This window comes from Antechinus flavipes, chromosome 1 (genome assembly GCF_016432865.1).
Source record: "Antechinus flavipes isolate AdamAnt ecotype Samford, QLD, Australia chromosome 1, AdamAnt_v2, whole genome shotgun sequence".
Taxonomy (NCBI): Eukaryota; Metazoa; Chordata; class Mammalia; order Dasyuromorphia; family Dasyuridae; genus Antechinus; species Antechinus flavipes.
Genome location: NC_067398.1, coordinates 213980385 through 214001284, shown reverse-complemented (window position 1 = coordinate 214001284; position 20900 = coordinate 213980385). Strand labels below are relative to the sequence as shown.

The following is a 20900-nucleotide window of genomic DNA, read 5'->3' as shown; positions in this document are numbered from 1 at the left end:
GCTGGGTCAAAGGGTATGCACAGTTTGATAACTTTTTGAGCATAGTTCCAAATTGCTCTCCAGAGTAGTTGGATGCATTCACAATTCCACCAACAATGCATCAGTGTCCCAGTTTTCCCACATTCCCTCCAAATTTATCATTATCTTTTCCTGTCATCCTAGCCAATCTGAGAGGTATGTAGTGGTGTCTCAGAGTTGTCTTAATTTAATATATTTTAATATTTAAAATATATTAAATTAAGATAATTTAATATATTTTAAATATCATAAATAACATTCAAGATATATTTACATGAATTACATTTACTTTCATAGCTAAATTAAGTCAACTTTTTCACCCTAACTTAATTACAATAAAACTATAAACATTGTTTAGCTGAAAGGGACTCTAGATATTGTACTTTGCTATCATTAGGGACCCTAGATATTGTACTTTGCTATCATTTCTCCTCTGGGTCTCATTTCCTTTGTTTGTAAATTGACAGTTGGACTAAATAATTTTATGATCCTATTTCTCTGGTCTTAACCTCTCATTTACAAATTAAGAAATTGAAGTTCTTGAGTCTATTGTTTTGGGCATATACATTACTATGGACATGTGTACTCCTCCATGAATTGGCATTAGTACTTTAACAAGAATGACACAGGAAATAGCTGTTTCTTCAGTGGAAGGAAATGGTTAGTCTATATTTAGGGTGTGACCAGGTGTTTGTCACTTTCAGATTAATAACATTCATCTTGTTAAATGGTAGAATTATGTTACATTTTGAAGGAGATTAAAGAATATTTCTTAGTTTATATCAGTTTGAATAATATATAGAGTTTTTTAAAATTTCAATTTTTACTAAGTAGTTTGAAGAAGGAATAGGATGAAGTCAGGAATTATAAACTCCTTTGGAGTGTGTGTGTGATGTCATAAATGTATTTTGTTCACTTTTTAGTTCAAGATAGTTGGTTTGGGCTATTTTAAAATTAAAAAAAATATGGGAAAAGAAGAATGTCATCAGTCTGGAGGCAACATGAAATAACCTCCATTAGAGATCTTTTAATTATTCAACAAGATTAGTTATAAGCATATCTGACAAATAGAGGGAATTGTTAACACAATCCTCAGAAAAAGAAATATATTGACCTATGGGTCAAGAAACTAACAGAATAGAAAGCCTAGGTACTTTGCCAAGGACAACTATCAAAAACTCCTAAAAGAAATTTTGTAGTAGATGTAGAATAGTTGTAGTTGAATTAATGAAATAAATGAAACTGACCACCAATAGTATAAAATTATGTATTAACACCATACGAAGCTCATTCTTAAAAGCATTTACTCAGAAACCTTCCTTTATCACCCTCCACACCCAATAAGAATATGCAAACCTAATCAGAGACTGACATATAGTCCTCATATTGGGATTTGATTTATTCCTGCCATAGGAATACCCTTTGCTCCAGCAGTGTACTACTTGATTTGTATCCCAAAGAAATCATAAAAGAGGGAAAAGGAAGCAAAAATGTTTGTAGCAGCTTTTTGTAGTGTCAAAGAATTGGAAAATGAGTAGATGTTCATCAATTGGGGAGTGCTGAATAAGTTATGGTACATGAACGTAATGGAATATTGTTCTATAAAAGTGATGAACAAGCTGATTTTAGAACCTGGAAAGGTTCTTTGCTAGCACTTTGCTAGCACATCTAGTACCTCACAGCAAGTGGCCCTAATTTTCTTCTCCAGCTATGGAGAATTCTGAGAAAGCATGGAATAACATCAAGAAATTCCAGAATGGTTCAAAAGTTAACACTATGAGAAAAGAAATTAGGGATTAATATTTGTTAAAAGTTGTAGCTCTCAATGAAGAAATAAAAACAATATTTTAAAGGGGGGAAAATGCAAACATCTTTCTCCTTGGTGAAGAGTTTTTCTTAAGAATGGAAAGATGAATAGGTTTGGAATATGAAAATGCTGAAATAGAAGATCTTCCAAAAGAGAAGAAAATGGCAGTTAAACTAAACATGTCATATCTGTATAAATCAAAGGCATTGACCTCAAATATAAAATGTCCATAAACAATTTAAGTATGATAGGATTCCCTGAAGTCTGAGACAAATTTTTTTTAAAAAATAACTTAATGTAGGAAGTAATGCAAGAAAATTACTCTGAACTTCAGAACATTAAAAAAAAAAAAAGTAAACTGGAAAAAAAAAATCTTAAACTCTTAAGATACATCCAGAATAGTTAAATTTAATGGTGGCAGTGACAAATCTTGCTAGTGGCCAAGGAAAGACATTCAGACATAAAAGAAAGGTTAACAGAATGATTTAACACCCACTAGAATCTGTAGAATGATGTAGAATTGTATATTCTGAAAAGCTTTAATCCCAAATTTCTTACTCTGCAAACCTAAGCTCAATTAGTAATGAAAAAATGTGAGAGTAACCAAGAAGAAGGAATTCAAATATCAAAGGACCATAATAAAAGATCACACAAGACTTAGCAGCTACTATTATAAATTTATATGCAGAATATGCTATTCTGCAAACTTAAATATAGTCCTACCAGGGGAAAAATAAACCTTTGATAAAAATAGAGAACTTTCAGATATATTTGATAAAAGACCTGAAGTAAGAAGTAACTTTAAAATACAAAAATAAAACCCAGGGAAATTTAGTTGCACAATTGAAAGAACTGATGATATAATCTTAACACACTGAAAGAAGAAATGTGTTCCTTCAGAACATTAATATCTTTGAATGGCATTGAGGAAATTAAATAAGAAAACTAGAAGATCTGTGGATGATTGGTTCTGCTCCAAGAATGTGAAGAAAGTAAAAGGGGTACATTTGTATAGAAAGGAAGAATAAGTAGATGGGATTTGCTGTTTCTCATAATTTGGATGCAGAGACAAACATTCAAACATAGAGGAAAGGAGAATAAGTGGTAAACAAGCATCAAGCGAATCTCATTCCATTCTCAGCTGGATGGAGGAGGAGAGAACACAGTCACAGAGGTACGCACAGAGATTACCTTATTGAGACAGGCCAAACTCAAGAGAGAAAGTCAGGATTGGAGAGATAGTTAGAAAAAAGTATAAAAATGAGGAGGACAGTTTTGAAACTAATGTGCTGAATGTGCATTATATGCTTTTTTTCTTAAGTAAATTGATAGAAGAGATTTTTTTTCTTTTACAGTATTTTAGGTGTTGTACTTTGTATATAAAAATGATCTCTTTTTAAGTCCTGAATTTTAAAAATTAATTAGGGACCACTAGATAGTGCAATGAATAAATTATCAGCCTTGGAGTCAAGAGGACCCAAGTTCAAATCCAGCCTCAGACATGTACTAGCTGTGAAATCCTTGGCAAGTCACTTAACCCCAGTTGCTACAGACACGCGCGCATGCGCACACACACACAGAGATACACACAGACACACAGTCTTACACTCTCCCACCCTCTTTGTCACTGTCTCTCACCTCCACCCTTACTTCCATCCCCACCCCTCATGTGGATCCCCTAACTCCATTAAATAATAATTACCATTTTAGTAGTGCTTCCAGGGTTGGCAAAATGCTTTATAAATATTACATCATTTTAGCCTTACAGTAACCCTTAGAGATAGGTGTTATTTTTGTAATACCTGTTTTGCAAATGAAGGAACTGAGTCAAACAGGTTAAATGATATGTGTAGAATCATACAGCTAAGGTGTATCTGAGGTCCAAGTTGAATTAAAGTTTTTCTGATTCTAGGCCCAGCTCTTACCTATAACAGTGATTGACTACTGTTAAATGTTATGTAACACACACACACACACACACACATTATATGTTATTTATTATATAACAAAAGACATCTTTTGTATGAGTACATACATAGTCTTAATATTTACTAAGCCAGAGAAGTATAAAGCAAAGAAAGTAAATTCTAAATCTGATATCTTTAAGAAATATCAATTCAAATTAAAAAAAATAAAATCCTGGCCAAAATATTATTTTGTTTATTCAGTAATCATTGTTTAATCAAGTTAGACTTAAACCTGGAGCAAAGATGGTTTATTAGAATAATAGCATAATCATATTTAAAATTAAAACTTCCAGACTTGCATGATTGTATCAATAGATACAGAAAAATAACTCAAATAAAATACAATGGTTATTTATTCTGTAAACTTTAAAAAACATAAGCATAAGATGTTCTTTTCAATATTTGCAGTGGGAAAATAATAGAAGCCTTCACAGTAAATATAAGAATAAAACAAGGATATCTTTTCTCCATTAATCTTGTCATCATTCAAGATCAAGAACATCATTGTTCTTCACTGGGTTCTCCAATCCCTTTACCCTTCAGTTTTTTGCCAGGCCATCATCCCTGTATTAGCTACATTCTCTTCCCTTTCCTTTCTTGAGACCCCATGGTCAAACAGTTTGATCCTACACTGTCCTATTCTCTTGAGACCATTACTGATGTTGCTCTGCCAACCTTTACCTTTGAATTACCATCATGATCTGATGTCTTCCTTCCTTTTTCCATTTGGCTGAGTGAAGATGGAGAATAACAAATTCCAAGCAATAATTAAAAGGGAAGTACCATTCAGAGTAATTACAAAATTCATAAAATATTTTTCCAAAGCAAATTTATGCCGTATTAATTTAATTATAAATAGTACTTAAAGAAATAAAGAAAAATTTAAATCACTGGAAAAATATTTAGTACTCTTATCTGAGCCATTACACTGTAATAAAACAACAATATTAAAAGAATTCATTTGTAGAATGAATTCTACCAAAAGAGCTACTTTATAGAGCTTGGCAGAATCATCATTCTATATAATTGAATGCTTCCTCTCAGTCTTCTTTGCTGAAGGACATATCTACCAACCATGCCCACAGGACTCTCCACCTCTATTCTGTTTCACTTGGTGATCTTGTCAGTTCCTTTGGATTTATTTTTTTTTCACAGTAGACATTTTTTTTATTATAGCTTTTTATTTATAAGTTATATGCATGATTAATTTTACAGCATTGACAATTGCCAAACTTTTGTTCCAATTTTTACCCTCCTTCCCCCCAACCCCTCCCCTGGATGGCAGGATGACCAGTACATGTTAAATATATTAAAGTATAAATTAAATACAAAATAAGTTTACATGTCCAAACCATTATTTTGCTGTACAAAAAGAATCGGAATCTGAAATACTGTACAATTAGCCTGTGAAGGAAATAAAAAAAGAAATATGCAGGCAGGCAAAAATATAGGGATTGAGAATTCAATGTAATGTTTCTTAGTCATCTCCCAGAGTTCTTTCGCTGGGTGTATCTGGTTCAGTTCATTACTGCTCCCTTGGAAGTGATTTGGTTCATCGCATTGCTGAGGATGGCCAGGTCCATCAGAATTGATCATCATATAGTACTGTTGTTGAAGTGTATAATGTTCTCCTGGTCCTGCTCATTTCACTCAGTATCAGTTCGTGTAAGTCTCTCCAGGCTTTTCTGAAATCATCCTGTTGGTCATTTCTTACAGAACAATAATATTCCATAACATTCATATACCACAATTTATTCAGCCATTCTCCACTCAGTTTCCAGTTTCTGGCCCCTACAAAGAGGGCTGCCACAAACATTCTTGCACATACAGGTCCCTTTCCCTTCTTTATGATCTCTTTGGAATATAACCCCAGTAGAAACACTGCTGGATCAAAGGGTATGCACAGTTTGATAACTTTTTGAGCATAGTTCCAGATTGCTTTCCATAATGGTTGGATGTATTCACAATTCCACCAACAGTGTGTTAATGTCCTTGTTTTCCCACATCCCCTCCAACATTCCGCCTTATCTTTCCCTGTCATTCTAGCCAGTCTAACAGGTATGTAGTGGTATCTCAGGGATGCCTTTGGATTTAATTATCATCTCTGTGCTAATGATTCTCAGATCTACCTATCCAGATTTACCCTAAACTGATCTTCGGTATGATATTTTCAAGTGCTTTTCAGATATCTCAAACTGGATATCTAGGAAACATCTTAAATCCAACATGTTCAGAACTGAACTAATTATCCTCCCTTCTAAAAGATGCCCCCTTCCAAACTTCCCTATTCCCTGCTATTCCTCTCTATTCCCCATCATCCTCCCAGTCCCTCAGGCTTGCAGCATTAGTGTCACAACACCCCTCCAGCCCCAACCAATCTGTTTCCAAGTCTTGTTGATTTCACCATAGCAACATCCCTTAAATACATCCTCCTTCTCTCTGATATTGCCACACCTTGGTATAGAGTCCCTGGATTATTGCAAAAGCCTGCTTGTGGATCTGTCTGTCACAGTCTCTCCCTTCTATTTAACCTCCATTTAGCACCCAAAATGGTTTTCCTAAAATATAGGCCTTACCATGTCATTTCCATGGTGAGTAAATTCTAGTAGCTGTCTGCCACTTCCTGGATAAAGTGTACAATCTTCTGATCTTCAGTCTCTCTCCCCACCATTCCAGTTTTCTACTTTAAATCTCCCTAAAAGGACTTTCTCAGGAGTTTGTCTATGAAAAGGAGGAAAGAAAGAATCATAGTCAACAGAAAACAGACATAACAAGGGAGAGCTTTTTGGGGATAGAGGAGACATAGACTATTTGTAAGTAGTGGGGAAGTAGCACAATAGAAAGAGACTGAAGATTAGGGAGAGAGAGTACAGATAGAAAGGGCAATCTACTGGATAGATTGGAATGAAATGGGATCACTTCTCTGTGAGGATGAGTTTGCCTTGGCAAGAAACTGAGCTTTCTCTTTGTGTGAGATTGGGATGAAGAAGGAGATAGTAGCAAAAGACACCTAAATGATTACTGTGAGATGAGGGGAAAGGGAAGAAAAGGGAATTCTTGGAAAATGGCGTCTTTTTTCAGTGAAACATGAGGCAAAGTTTTCAGCAGAGAAGATAAAGGAGGGGACTCATGGAAAGTTTGAGGAGAGATGAAGGTTTTAGAAAAGTCATAGTGGTGAGATAGTGAGTAAATTTAGGGAGGTGCTTTGATGAGGGGCCAATTAAACTATGTAACAAATCTGTAGTGTATTTTATCCCCATGGGTGAGCTAAGTGCATAGAGTGTCAGGAAGATTCCATTTTCTAAGTTCAAATCTGGCCTCAGACACTTACTAGCTGTGTGATCCTAAGTCATTTACCCCTGTTTGCCTCAATTTCCTCATTTATAAAATGAGCTGGAGAAGGAAGTGGCACACACTCCAGTGTCTTTGCCAAAAAAATCCCAAATGGGACGGTGAAAAGCCAGACATGACTAAAAAACAATACTCAGTCATCATGGTTTCATGATTTTTATCTCACTTCATTCAGCAGCATGTTGAGTAGTAGTAAAAGCAGAAGAAGGTAGGAATGATCCATCACAGAGAATTGACTGTCAAAATTGGTGCTTTGATAAGGGGCCATGGAACTGTAGAAAAGGTGATAAGGTTGAGTTGGACTGGCTTACCAATGAATATAGATGGGGAAAGCAGGAGAGCATAGTCAGTACAAAGAAGATAGATCCTGGGAAAGAACTAAAAGATGAGGGAACTGGAGATAATAGTGAAGATGAAGAACAGGGTGGGGGGTTGCAAGCCAAAATGGCATCAGATTATAATCAGATAAAAGGAGTTTCAGAGCTTATTGACATGAAAATAGAAAATCTAGATGATGTCAAGATTTAGGTCTTGACCATTTCTGTGCACAGAAATGTGTATCAAGGCAAGGTGTAGGAGGTCCTAGGAAAATGAGTAGACTGAGGAACTGAGAATTTAGGATGTTTGAGGAGAAACATTGTGTATGTTGAAGTCCCCCAAAATGAGAAGATGAATTGGGGGTCTTAGAGAAAGACTGTAAGCTAGCCATTGAAAGGAGATGAGATTTACTAAATAATGATGGTAGAGAAAGAGTCTGTAAATGACAGGGGGAAGCATGAAATATTCTCTCTCCCTTCCCCACATTATAAGCATTGAGTCAGGGTTTATTAGTAAAAGTATAGTTAGTACTGACAAACATAGCCAAGAATTCTGTATTATCAAGAGGGAATCAGATTTCAATGCTGCCAGAAGATGAAAAAGGGAGGAGAGAAAAGTTTAAAAACAGGAAAACACATTTGTTACATATGCAGCAGGCATTCTGTAGAGCACATTGGAAAGGGTGGCTACTTTTGGAATGGGATGTTTGTGGAGTGAGGTGGAGGAAGAACAGAACAAGGCAGTAGGGAAGCATAAGGGAGGATTTAAATGCTGCCCAGGGTCCAGAATCAATGGGATGGAGATTGTTTGATGATAATAATTGAGGGAAAAGTTTACATAAGCTATCAAGATTTCCAAGAGCAGCCAGTGTACAAATAAGACAAATTAGTAGTGGAAATTGAACAATGATTCATAAAGCTTAGGGTTTTCTGTGACCTGGTAGCCCTTTGCTATTAAGCCATTTCTCTTCTACTTGTTCAGCTGATTTCAAAAAATATGCATATATATAAATATAGAATTGCATATTTTCTCTCCTTTAATTTTCACATTGTTAGAATCTAAGTCATCATCTCAGCCCTTTGAAGCTATAAATGGTCATTCTTCCTCTTTCTAACTGACTAGAAGAAAAAAGAACATTACACTCTAGTTGCTGGTTTGTAAAGTGATTCTGTTTAAAAAAAAAAAAAAAAAAAGAATAACCTTTATTAGCAAGATTCCCCTCTGTAACATTTTTATTATTTGATTGTTGTAGTCATATCAACTCTTCATTTGATTTTGTTCTGGTTTTTGTTTTTGTTTTTTGGCAAAGATACTGGAATGGAATCTTTGCCAATTCGTGTTAATATGAGGAACTAAAGCAAACAGGGTTAAGTAATTTGCCCAAGGTCATACAGGTAGTAAATGTCTTTTAAGACCACATTTGAATTTTTGAAGAAGATTCTTCCTGATTACAGAACTGGCATCATCCACTGCTCCCCCCTTTATACCCTCACAAAATATAGCCTTTACTCAAAGGCTCCTATGTTGATGAGTAACCTAAGACATCCCAAGTCAGCTCATTCTGTTCTATACTTGGACAGCCACAATGGTGTGAGATCTTCCTCTATGTGTTTGCATTAATGACAGCTGTTTCAGCAATATCACTTCATACTATATACAAGTTAGAAGAGGGACACGATTCTGGTTGTGTCAATAATTTAAAAGCAGTATTGATAAGAAAGAGAATATCTGCAGGAGGGCAAACAAGATGGTGGAAAGGCTTGAGATCATGCCACAGGAAGATCATTTTGTTGAATGATTAGTCTGGAAAAATGAACCCTTTATAAGTCATGATGACTTAATTCCAGTATTTGAAAGAATGTCAAGTGAAAGAGTTATTAATCTTCTTGGCCCCTAAATAAGTAGATAGAAGTTACAAAGGGGTGGGTGTATGCTTAATGTAAGGAAAAGACAAACTTTCTTAAGTAATTGGACTTATCTCAAAATAGAACAGGCTAACTTACTTGCTAGCATAATCCTCAGATCTTTTGTAAAAGAACTCTTCTCTGTGCATCCCATAATATAGAAAAGTTGAGATTTTTTGAACCTAAGTTTTGTTATCAAAGTGCATAAATGTTCATCTTCTACTTATTTAAGAGAAACAATGAAACTTATGGTCAAATTTTCTGTGTTGCCCTAGGATCATTACCTTTTTTATTGACTACTTGTTCATGGACTTTTGAGACTAGGTTTTACTAAATTTTTAGAAGGTACTACTTTTGTTGTTTTTTAACATTGTAAGATATTGTACTTAACTAGATATAGTTAGATAGAGAGATACAGACAGATTTATACTTCTTTCCATTTCAGTTTAATACCCTTTTGATTAGATTTATAAAACTTTAGGGAAATAAGTTTTTACCTTCTTCATTAGGTTCACTCATTTTAAACAGTATTGTTTTTTTTTTTTGTTTGTTTTTGTTTTTCTATTTTCTTGTCAAGGCATTGGGATTTTGGCGAACATGAGGATTTTATTTTTCTCTTTACATTGTTGCATTGCCTTTAAATTAGACAGTGTCAAGAAGTATTACCTTTTAATTGATTGGGTTCATGTGCCTGACTTATACAAATCTTAATGACAGAATTCTTTATTTTCTTTTTTTTAGGCTCAAATAAGTAATAACAGATCATCTGGTAAACGAACCAACAGATACTATTCAGCTGACAAAAATGTCACCTGTAGAAATTGTGAAAAACGTGGTCATTTATCAAAAAATTGTCCTGTTCCACAGGTAGGTAAAATACCAATACTTCTTATATGAATGTTATAATCAGAGAACTTTAGAACTTCTCTAGTCTTATCAATTAATGCAAGAATCTCTTATATAATATCTCAAATAGACTGTAAGTCAATATTGTCTGGAATTCCTGTAGTGATAGTGAGTTAACTACTTTTCAAAGCCTATTCTATTGTGAACAACTTATAAAATTCTTTTTTATAATGAGATGAAATCTATATTCTTGATATTTTTCAATATATGGTTCCAATTTTGCCCTTACATATTAAAAAATTGGTGGATTTTTTTTTAATTTTTCAATTTAATTTTTTTTGAGAAGAAGTGGGGGTGGAGGCAATCTTTGTTAAATGACTTGCCAGGTAAGTCTTAAGTGTCTGAGCTATATATTTGAACTCAGGTCTTTCTGATTTCAGAGCTAATCCTCTGTGTCCTGTCCCACCTAGCTGCCCCAGATAGTAAAAAATTAGAAAGAATTAGAAAGAACATTAGAATTCATGTTATCTAGGGTTCTTAACCTAGGACTTTGAATTTTTTTTTTTTTAAATAATGGTTTCCTTTATAATCCTATGTATTTTTTTTTGCCTATAGAAATATTATTCTAAAAAGGGATACAGAAGATTCACTAGAGTCCATGAAACAAAAAGGTTAACAACATCTGATTTTAAGTAGTCTAATCTAATAATTTTACAAGTGAGGAGACTGAATACTAACAACTTAGGTCATAGAGTTTTCCTGGCTTCTTGTCTAGCATTTACTCCCTTTAATACAAAATCTGCTCTTTCTACATAAAAATCTTTCTATCATGTCTCCCTTAAGTTTTCTCTTTAGGCTAAATAGCCTTAATTTTTGTGGTGGTGGTGGTTTTTAAATAAACATTTATATAGCACATACTATATGCCAGGCACTGTGCTTAGCACTTTCCAATTATTATCTCATCTGATCCTTAGAGTAACCCCGTGAGGTGTAGGTGCTATTATCATCCCTATTTTATAGTTGAGAAAACTGAGGCAAAGAGAGTTTAAGGAATTTATTCAGGGTCACACAACCATATAGTTTGTTAAGTTCTCTTCAACCTTTGTCTGACTACCCCCACCACATACTGCCTGAATGTTCATATATGATTCAATTAGTGTGACTGAATACTTCTTTAGCTTTTTTTTTTAGTAGTAGTATCTAATATAACTCTTGTCAAACATCTTTCAAAGTTTTTGACTTAAAAACTTGTTAAGAATTTAATTAATGTCACATTAAAAATTTTTACTTCACAAGTAAAAATAAATAGTATTCTGTCTTATAAAAGTGCTATTGAGAAATTCTACATCCTAAAACAATTATATGTATATATGGATTTGGGAATTATATATTAGACTTCATTCAAATTCATTAAAAAAATTTAATTACAACCTGATCCTCATGTTTTATAATTTATCATTGTAAGATTCCTTCCCTTACATCTTTAGATATTTAACACATTTATTGTGATGTTTTTATCCCCCTCCCCCCCCCTTTTTTTTTATATAAAGGGCTAAAGTTTTTTCACATAATATTTTCTTCTCTACAGAAAATACGTGTCTGTTGCCTGTGTGCTGAGAGAGGACATATACAGTATGATTGCCCTGCTCGGTTTTGTTTAGATTGTTTTTTGCCTGCATGTTACTCCCACAAATGCCTTGAAAGACCATCATGGAAAAAACATTGTGAACGGTGCGATATGAAAGGTCATTATGCTGATGTGAGTATCTCATTTTATAAATCTGTTTATTGGCCTTTTCAGATAAAGTGAGAAAAATACTTGTGCCTCTTTCCAGTATACTTGTATTTTCATTTATAGCCTTCTTCCTTCCTTTCTGTGATACATGGAGATTAAGTGAAACTGAAGACTAGCTTTATATACATACACACACACACACAGAGACAGAGACAGAGACAGAGAGAGAGTGTGAGTGTGTGAGTTACCTATTATTTCTTCAGGACCTCAGTGTCTTTGAAAAGTTTTCTACTCATCTTTCTTTGTAAGGATAGGAATAAGCATGTCAGGTCATTGTTAGACTGAAAAATGGATTATCAGAGGGCAACCTGAATTTTGGTGGAATTATTCTCTTCTAAGTTTTCGCCAATAAATATATATTCTGCTTCCATCCTAAATAAGCTTATGGTGCATGAGATAAAACCAAGTAAACATAGAATAAATGACATAGATACAATTCATTTGTATGTTTCATTTGGAATATTCATTTGGTTACTAGATATATATATATATATATATAATCAACTTCTGTTTGAAGGAACTTTGTAAGGTACTAAAGTTTTTCCCCTGGTAAAATATAGTAGATAAATAAATGTGTAAATCTACATATCTCGTGCATTTTGGTAGGATAAAAATTTGATCCCACAGCACACATAAGTGTTGGGTAACAGTACTTTCTTTTTTTTTTTTAATTTTTAAATAACTTTTTATTGACAGGGTAATTTTTTACAACATTATCCCTTGCACTTACTTCTCTTCTGATTTTTCCACCCTCTCCTCCAGATGGCAAATAGTTCTCTACATGGGGTAACAGTACTTTCAAGCTGCCATGTCATAGAACCTGCTCTTAACCTCTCTTGGTTATGTGCAGTCTTCTTCACAGAGCCAAATTACATGTCCATGGCTTGTACTGTTTCTGTGCTCGAGTCCTTTGTCATTGGTCCATTCATGTGCCATTGGGCAAGTCTTCTCTCAGTCATTTGAAACTGAGAGTTTTAATATATCATGGAGGTTTTTTCATTGAATAAGCATTTAAGGGCTTCTCCTGTTGGTAGCACTTTACTTGGAACCCTGAGAAATAGAAGGGGTGTACTCTCTAGGATCCTAATCAGAAATTTTAGTAAAGGAATTTTTTAAAAAACAAAAGATACAAAGGTAATACTGTGAGTTCTCTCTTAAATATAAAATATAGTGATAGGAAGAAATGAGGGCACATAGGAAAGAGCACTGAATCTGGAATTGTGGAACTTCAGTTCATATTTCAGTTTTGCTATTCATTACCTATGTGATCTTCTGCAAGTCATTTAACTAGGCCTCAGTTTTCTCATTTGTAAACTAAGAAAATTGGTTGAAATAAATTGCAATAGTCCTTCTAGTTCTGAGTCTTTGATCCTTATGATCACTAAGATTTCTTCAGTTAAGTTCAATATATGTTAGTAGAGATGTCATAAACTATATCTTGAAGGATCATTGATGGATTGAGAACTGAAAGGGACTGTAGAAGTCATCTATATGAGAAAATTTTAACCTTTTTTTATGTCATGGACATCTTTAGCAGTCTGAAGAAGTCTAAATACCCTTTCTTAAAATAATATTTTTAGGAATACAAAGGAAATCAATTATTGAAACAGTTATTTAAAAAAAAAAACTTTCTGAGTTCACAGACCACAGATTAAGAAGCTCTAAGCTTTTTTCTGTCACTTAATAGTAATTTGTTTTTTCTGATTACATGTAAAGATAGTTTTCAACATTCATTTTTGTAAGATTTTAATTCCAAATGTTTCTCCTTTCTCCCCCTCCTCCAAGACAGCAAGCAAATTGATATGTTTAACATGTTAAACATATTTCCATATTAGTCATGTAATGGAAGAAGAATCCGAACAAAAGGGTTTTCCATAAGAAAAAAAAAAAATTAAGTGAAAATAGTATGCTTCATTCTGCATTCAGACTCCTTAACTTTTTATTTGGATGTAGGTAGCATTTTCCATCTTAAGTCTTTTGGAATTGTTTTGGATCATTGTATTGCTGAGAAGAGCTAAATATATATCATAGTTGATCAGTGCATTATTTTAAGAAGCTCTAATCTTAATCTGACCAAAAAAACAATGTTTTTAACCTTTCATCAAGTTGAAACTGTGATTGCTAAGTTAGGAATGGAATGACCAAGTTGATATTCTATATTTTTACAATAATAACTAGCTCATCAAGTTATAAAATAAACTCACAAAACTCAACAATATTTCTGTTTATTATACTAATAAAATTTAGAAAGGAAGCATAGCAAAAGAAATTCTATTCATAACTATCTGGAAATCGGTTTAGTAAAGCACTCTCATTACCTGAAATACAGTTACAAAATGTTCTTTTTAATAAATAAAGAACAACTTAAATACTTGAAGAGATAATCAATACTCATGGCTGAGCCATGCTATTCTATGGCTCTATGCCATAGCAATTCTATGGGAACTAATCAATGGATATAGTGCTTTGCCATTTAAACTCCCAAGGAAATAATATAAAGAACTAGACAAAATGATAGCACAATTTATTTAAAAGAACAAAACAATCTAAAATATCTAGAGAAATAATGGGTAGGGGACTGCTTAAATTCATGAAGATAAGAAGCACTACAATTTACCAGCCGATCCGGAATCTCGCCAGGAAAGGTTTGTCCTGAGGGGCCAGGAACAGACTAGCACAGGCAGCGAGAGGCTAGCGTCCTGAGCAGACCAGGGGCGGGGGTGATCTCTGTGGCTAGAGAAGTTATAGGGACCACTCTGCTATAGGCTAACGGCTCTGCCTTGATTACAAAGCAGTAAACTGGCAGAGAAGTTAAAGCCTAAAACACAGGGTCCTCTAAAAAACTCCAGAACCTAACGAGATCTGGCTGTAACCCCTCAAACCCGGAAGTGACTCAGGCAGACTTTACCGCAGCCCTGTGGCCACATCCGGCAGTTCGGGGCTTTTGCGCGGGCAGTTACTAATCTGCACGGCAAGGGGGCACAGCCTGGGCAGCCTCTAATCGGCAGAGTGGGGGGCTCAGCCTGGGGCAATAGAACCCCCCCCAGCTGACTGCACTTCCCGGGCAGACACTTCTGATCCCTGCAAATCCATTCACTAATGCCTGCTAATACCCATAGCCCCAGGGCAGGGTTTGGCTTGGGGCAGTGAAACTCTCACTGCTAAGCGTCTAGCCCCAGGGCAGTCGTTATCTTACACAGCTGAGGTTCTTTGAAAGGCACTTTCCCAGCCCGGCCCTGCAGGCCCAGAGCACTCCAGTACCTTGCTGCTTTTTGTAGCCGGTTGGCAGGACAGCTACCAGTCCATATACCTTTCACTGCTCTGCAGAGGAAGCTGGTAACCTCCTGGCTCTGAAGGCAGACCTTACAGGCTTTAACAAAATGAGTAAAAAAATCAAAAGAACGATTGATAGTTTCTACACAGAAAGAGAACAGCTTTTCAACCCTGAAGAGACTAATAGCAGACAGTCTCCAGACGATTGTTGGTCTCCAATACAAAAGGCTCTCCTAGAAGAGACTATTAAAAACCTTAAAAGAGAGCTAGAAGAGAAATGGGGAAAGACACATAACTCACTAAAAGAAAAATTTGAATGTGAATTGGAAAAGGTAAAAAACAGAGTTTGCGAATTGGAAAAAAAAAAAATGATTCACTAAAAAAAAAAATTAGTGAAATGGAAAAAAATTCCATAGAGCAAAACAACTCAATTGGACATATACAAAAAGAAGTAAAAAATGCTAACAAAGAAAATAACTCACTAAAAACTAGAACTGAACAAATAGAAATGATGTTATTGTAGCCAAACTTCAGAATTTCCAGACTAAAGAAAAAATTTTACAAGCAGCCAGGAAAAAAACAGTTCAAATACCGAGATGCAACAATAAGGGTCACACAAGATCTGGCTGCCTCAACATTAAAGGATCGAAGGGCCTGGAATCAGATATTCTGAAAGGCAAAAGAACTTGGAATGCAGCCAAGAATAAACTATCCAGCGAAGCTGAGTATTTTTTTCCACGGAAGAAGATGGACATTTAATGAAATAGAGGAATTCCATCTGTTTCTAAGGAAAAAAACCAGACTTAAACAAAAAATTTGATCTTCAACAACAGGAATCAAGAGAAGTAGAAAAAGGTAAAAGGAACTCTTGAGAACTGTATTTCTGTTGTGAATATACATAAAAACCATATGTATAATTTGATTTTACCGATACAACATAAAAAAGGGAAGTAGAAATGGAAAGGGGATAGCGTCAGAAAAAGGGAAGAAGGGAGATAAAAAGAGGGAAACTACATGGGACAATGAGGCAAAGGAAACCTATCATATATGAGGGAACTTAGAGAGGGGAAGGAACATTGTGTGAATCCTACTCTCATCAGAGTTGGCTCAAAGAGGAAACAATTGACATATTTGTTTTACACAGAAAAAAAAAAGAGAGAGAAATAATGGGTAGGGGAAGATTAGAAAGGGGGAATAGCACTTTCATATCTTAAACCATGTTGAAGTAGTAATAATAAAAAATTATTTTGGTACTAGTTAAAAAATAGAAAAGTAGATCAGAATGAGGAAGATTGAGAGGTCAAAAACTGATACAAAGGTTGTGAACCTGGGAAAATGGTTTGTCTATATAATAAGCAAGTTTGAAAGAGGCATAGTTTTGAGAAGAAAGATAATGTATTGAGATCTCAGTGAAAATCACGACTTATCCATATGCTTGCTCATCCTATGTTTTTTGTATCATCTTATGCAGGGTGCAGCAAAGCTCTTACCAGTCAGTTCTGATGAGTTCCTATTGTAGTCCTAAGGTGATGGTTGTTGTTTAGTTGTATACTATCTTCTTGAAGCCATTTGAAGTTTTATTGGCAAAGATTCTAGAGTGGCTTGCCATTTTTTTCTTCAGCTCATTTTATAGATGAGAAAATTGAGGCAAAAGTCACACAGTAAGTGTCTCAGCTCAGATTTGAATTCAGGTTTTCCTGACTCCAGGCCTAGCATTCTATCCACTTTACCACAAAACTGCCCTGGAAGATAGAGAGAGGAATTTTTCCAAATAGTACCTGAAACAGTGTCTTCAGTGTAAATATTAGGAAAGACAGTGTAGGATTTATGAAAGAATGTGAGCATAGTTAGATTATAAACTTCCCTGAGAATTTACCTATCTCCAAAGTGGAAAGATTAGGTACTATATTAAATGAAGGAAATGGAGATAAGTGTGGGAGTAATAGAGAATGATACTAGCTATAGTTTTTTCAAAGACAAATTTCACTGTTGGTTATTAAGAGAAGGGTGAATTGCAACCGTTTTTCCATTCTCCATTTGTTTGATTATATATCTCTTGTAGTTAGTCCTTATTAAACTAAATAAGGTCATAAAATCATAAAATCAGGAACTTATTTCTAGAAAACTGACTCATCAAGAGTTATTATTATAGATAAAAAGAAGGACCCAGTACTGAAGTTGAATTTTAATAAAAAGCTTAATTAAAAGTCCACAGCTTTATGTCTAGAAGTCACTCTTATTCAATACCCCTCTTTTTTCATACATCTCTGAATTTTTCATATTTATAAAATGTCTTATAGCCCAGTAATACCCCATATTCACAATTTTTTAGTGCTATAACATGTTGTTATATTCATGTTCCACAATTACTTTAATCATTCCTCAATTATTTGATACTACAAGTACTACTATCAATATTTTGTATACAAAATCTTTCCTACTAGCTTTGACTTCTTTCAGCTATCTGTGTAGTCCAAGGATCTCTCAGCTGAAGAGCATAGACATTTTAGTTACCTACATAGCTTGATCCCAGATTGCCTTCTAAAATGGTTAGGGTAAGGTACAGCCGTACCAACAGTGATTACTGCTTTTCTATAGTAGCTTCCACATTCATAGTTTCCATTTTTCTGAGAATACACTCGGAATTCAAAATACTCAGAGAGAGCAGACCCATTTTCATATTCTGTCCTAGTTTTGAGGCAGCCCAAGGCAGTGGCATAAACACTGTGTGATTACTTTCATTCAAATCCCAGCTTTTCATTAACTGCATGTATGACCTGACTCAAGCTTTTTCACCCACTGTGAACTTTGATTTTTCTCCTCTGTAAAATGAGATGATTTTTAAGGTCCACTCACCCCTAAGTCTGTGATCCTATGGAAATACAGTTGTAATGAGTCCATTACAATGCAAACTCTAAACTTTCTCTACAATAAAGATACATTATTGTAGAGAAAATTTAGAGTTTGCATTGTAATGCAATGCGTATATTTTAAGGTAGTATAGGCTATTTTGATAGGTAAAAGATGCTATAAAAATAATTGGTTAAAATATATTGAATTTCAGCAACAAAACATGCTCCCCAAAAGTGTTTGACATTATCATTTAGAAATATACTGTAAAAATACAGTACTGTAAAAACAAAGTACACTGCAATAACTGAATGAGATTTCATGGTCACTCGAAATATTGGCTTACTCACTCACAAGAAATAAAGTAACTAAAGAATTCATATATCTAGCATATGATATTTTTACATGAATAAATCATTGAATTATTCTGTGGGTGAATGGATATAGGTAAATAATATATATTTGTATGCGTGTGTGTGTGTGTGTGTGTGTGTGTGTGTGTGTGTTTTGTAGGACAGTGCACTAGAGATAGACCATGAACTGAGCCCAGAATTTGAATAACAAGACATTGAGAAGGAATGCATTTGGGAAATTGTACAACACATTCCATGATCCCAAGTTGCTTGCTACCATAAAAGCCCATCTTTTCAATATCAGTATTCTCCTGGTTATTATATATAACTGTGAATAATAGAATACTGTGATCTCAGAAAAATAACAATATCAGGTGACCCCAAAGGGGAATGGAAAAATACACAATGGGTATAAATAGACTGCCACATAATACCAACAGTGATTTGCACATACAAAAAATGACATAAAGCACATCATCTAGGACATGTGTAACATATAATCTGTTAGCTTAAGACCTCATTTCTTACTTTACTCAGATAATTTAGGCTATTTTCATTGAGCTCATTCTCCATTTCTCTTAATCTCAAAATGTTGACTCTATCCTTCCTTCGTTCTTTTCCTTTTTCCAGTATCTTACTATAAAGTAACATTTCTCCTTGTTAAAGCTGACCTCTTTACATATGCCCTTGAACCCATAATTAAGAGATTAAGCAAGTATTTTCTCAGTCTTCATTCTTCTAGATTTTTGTTCCATCTGACAGTGACCTCCTCAATTTTTTTTCCTCTTCATATTGTCGTAATGGTTCTCTTTCCTAGTTAACCTATTACCTGTTTGTTCTTTCTCCATCTCCTTTGCTGGTTCATCATCTGTATCACATCCCACTGTGGGTGTTCCCGAAGGCTTTGTCCTGGACCCTTTTCTGTTTGTACATTCTGATTCATGGTGACCTCAGCAACTCCCATACATTTCATTATCATTTCTATGCTTATGATTCACGGATATAGATATCCAACCTCATTCTTCTAAACTTCAGTCCTGAATCACCAATTGCCTTTAAACATTTCAAACTGGGTGTCTCATAAGCTTGTCATAAGTACTATAATAGGTTATTATGTATACTTATACCTTTTCTAGGTGTCCTTGTATAGTTTGCAGAATATTATTGGGAAAATACTGTAGCTAAAGAGAATGATGTTTCAATCTATTATCTATATCAATCAGTAAGCATTTATTGGGCTCTCATTATGTGCCAGGCATAATAAACATAAAGAGGCCCTCATAAGCTAATGGAGGAGAAAACAACAATAAAAAACAAATATAAATAAACAAGCAATATAATCAACAGAGAGGAGGCTTATATAGAATAAGAATTTAGTTGAGAGTTAAAGGAAGCTAGTAGCTAGAGATGAAAAGGGAGAGCTTTCCAGGCATGGGGAACAGCCAAAGAGAATGCCAAGATATTGAGTATCTTGCTTGTAGAATAGCCAGGAGGCCAGTATCATTAAATCAAAAAGTACATATTAAAGAATAAGGTATGAGAAGACTGGAAAGGTAGGGGAGGCTAAGTTATAAAGAACTTTGAACCTCAAGCAAAGTATTTGATCCTAAAGATAATAGTCACTGGAATTGATTAAATTATATGGTTGGACTTCTACTCTAGGAAAATCATTTTAGGGACTCAATACAGGAAAGATTAATGTGGGAGGATATTTGAGCTAGTGAGTCACTAGCAAACTGTTGCAGTAATCTAGTAATGAGGGCCTTAATTAGAGTGGTAGCAATGTCAACAGTAAGTGATATAGGAGAAGAAGGGGAATATTCAAAAGATATATTACAAAGATGAAATCATAATCAGTTTCATCATTCCAATTATTTTTTTTCAACTTGTAATCTCTACTAGAATGATAAATTGAGGTAAATTTGATTTACTTATATTAGAAATGAAAAAACCGTTAAGAACTTGTTAGGCACTATTGTGTTTTCCCATGAGAGACATAGTACTTTAAATTAACATCATTGAATCAATCTGCTTTATAGCTGAAAATGATCATTATAGCTGAAAATAGAGTGAAAATGCTATGTTGCAATCTACTCTCAGTTCCCACAATCCTCTCTCTGGATGTAGATGGCTTTCTATCACAAAATCATTGGAACTGGCCTGAATCACTTCATTGTTGAAAAGAGCCATGTCCATCGAATTGATCATCATATAATATTGATGTTGCCATGTAAAATGATCATCTGCTCATTTCACTTAGCATCAGGTCATGTAGGTCTCTCCAGGCCTCTCTGAAATCATCCTATCAATCACTTCTTATAGAACAATAATATTTCATTATATTCTTATACCATAACTTATTCAGCCATTCTCCAGCTGATGAGCATCCACTCATTTTCCAGTTTCTTGCTACTACAA

General features: G+C 34.5%; 1 protein-coding gene across 3 annotated transcripts in view; it reads left to right on the top strand.

Moving 5' to 3' along the window:
* The window catches only part of ZCCHC7 (zinc finger CCHC-type containing 7), a 270988-nt gene that overhangs the window by 191490 nt on the left and 58598 nt on the right, over positions 1–20900 (top strand). For all 3 annotated transcript variants that reach the window (XM_051996084.1, XM_051996092.1, XM_051996098.1), the window contains exons 4-5: positions 10107–10232; positions 11800–11970. In XM_051996084.1, coding sequence (XP_051852044.1) covers positions 10107–10232; positions 11800–11970 — 297 coding nt within the window. The remainder of the gene's footprint in view (positions 1–10106; positions 10233–11799; positions 11971–20900) is intronic.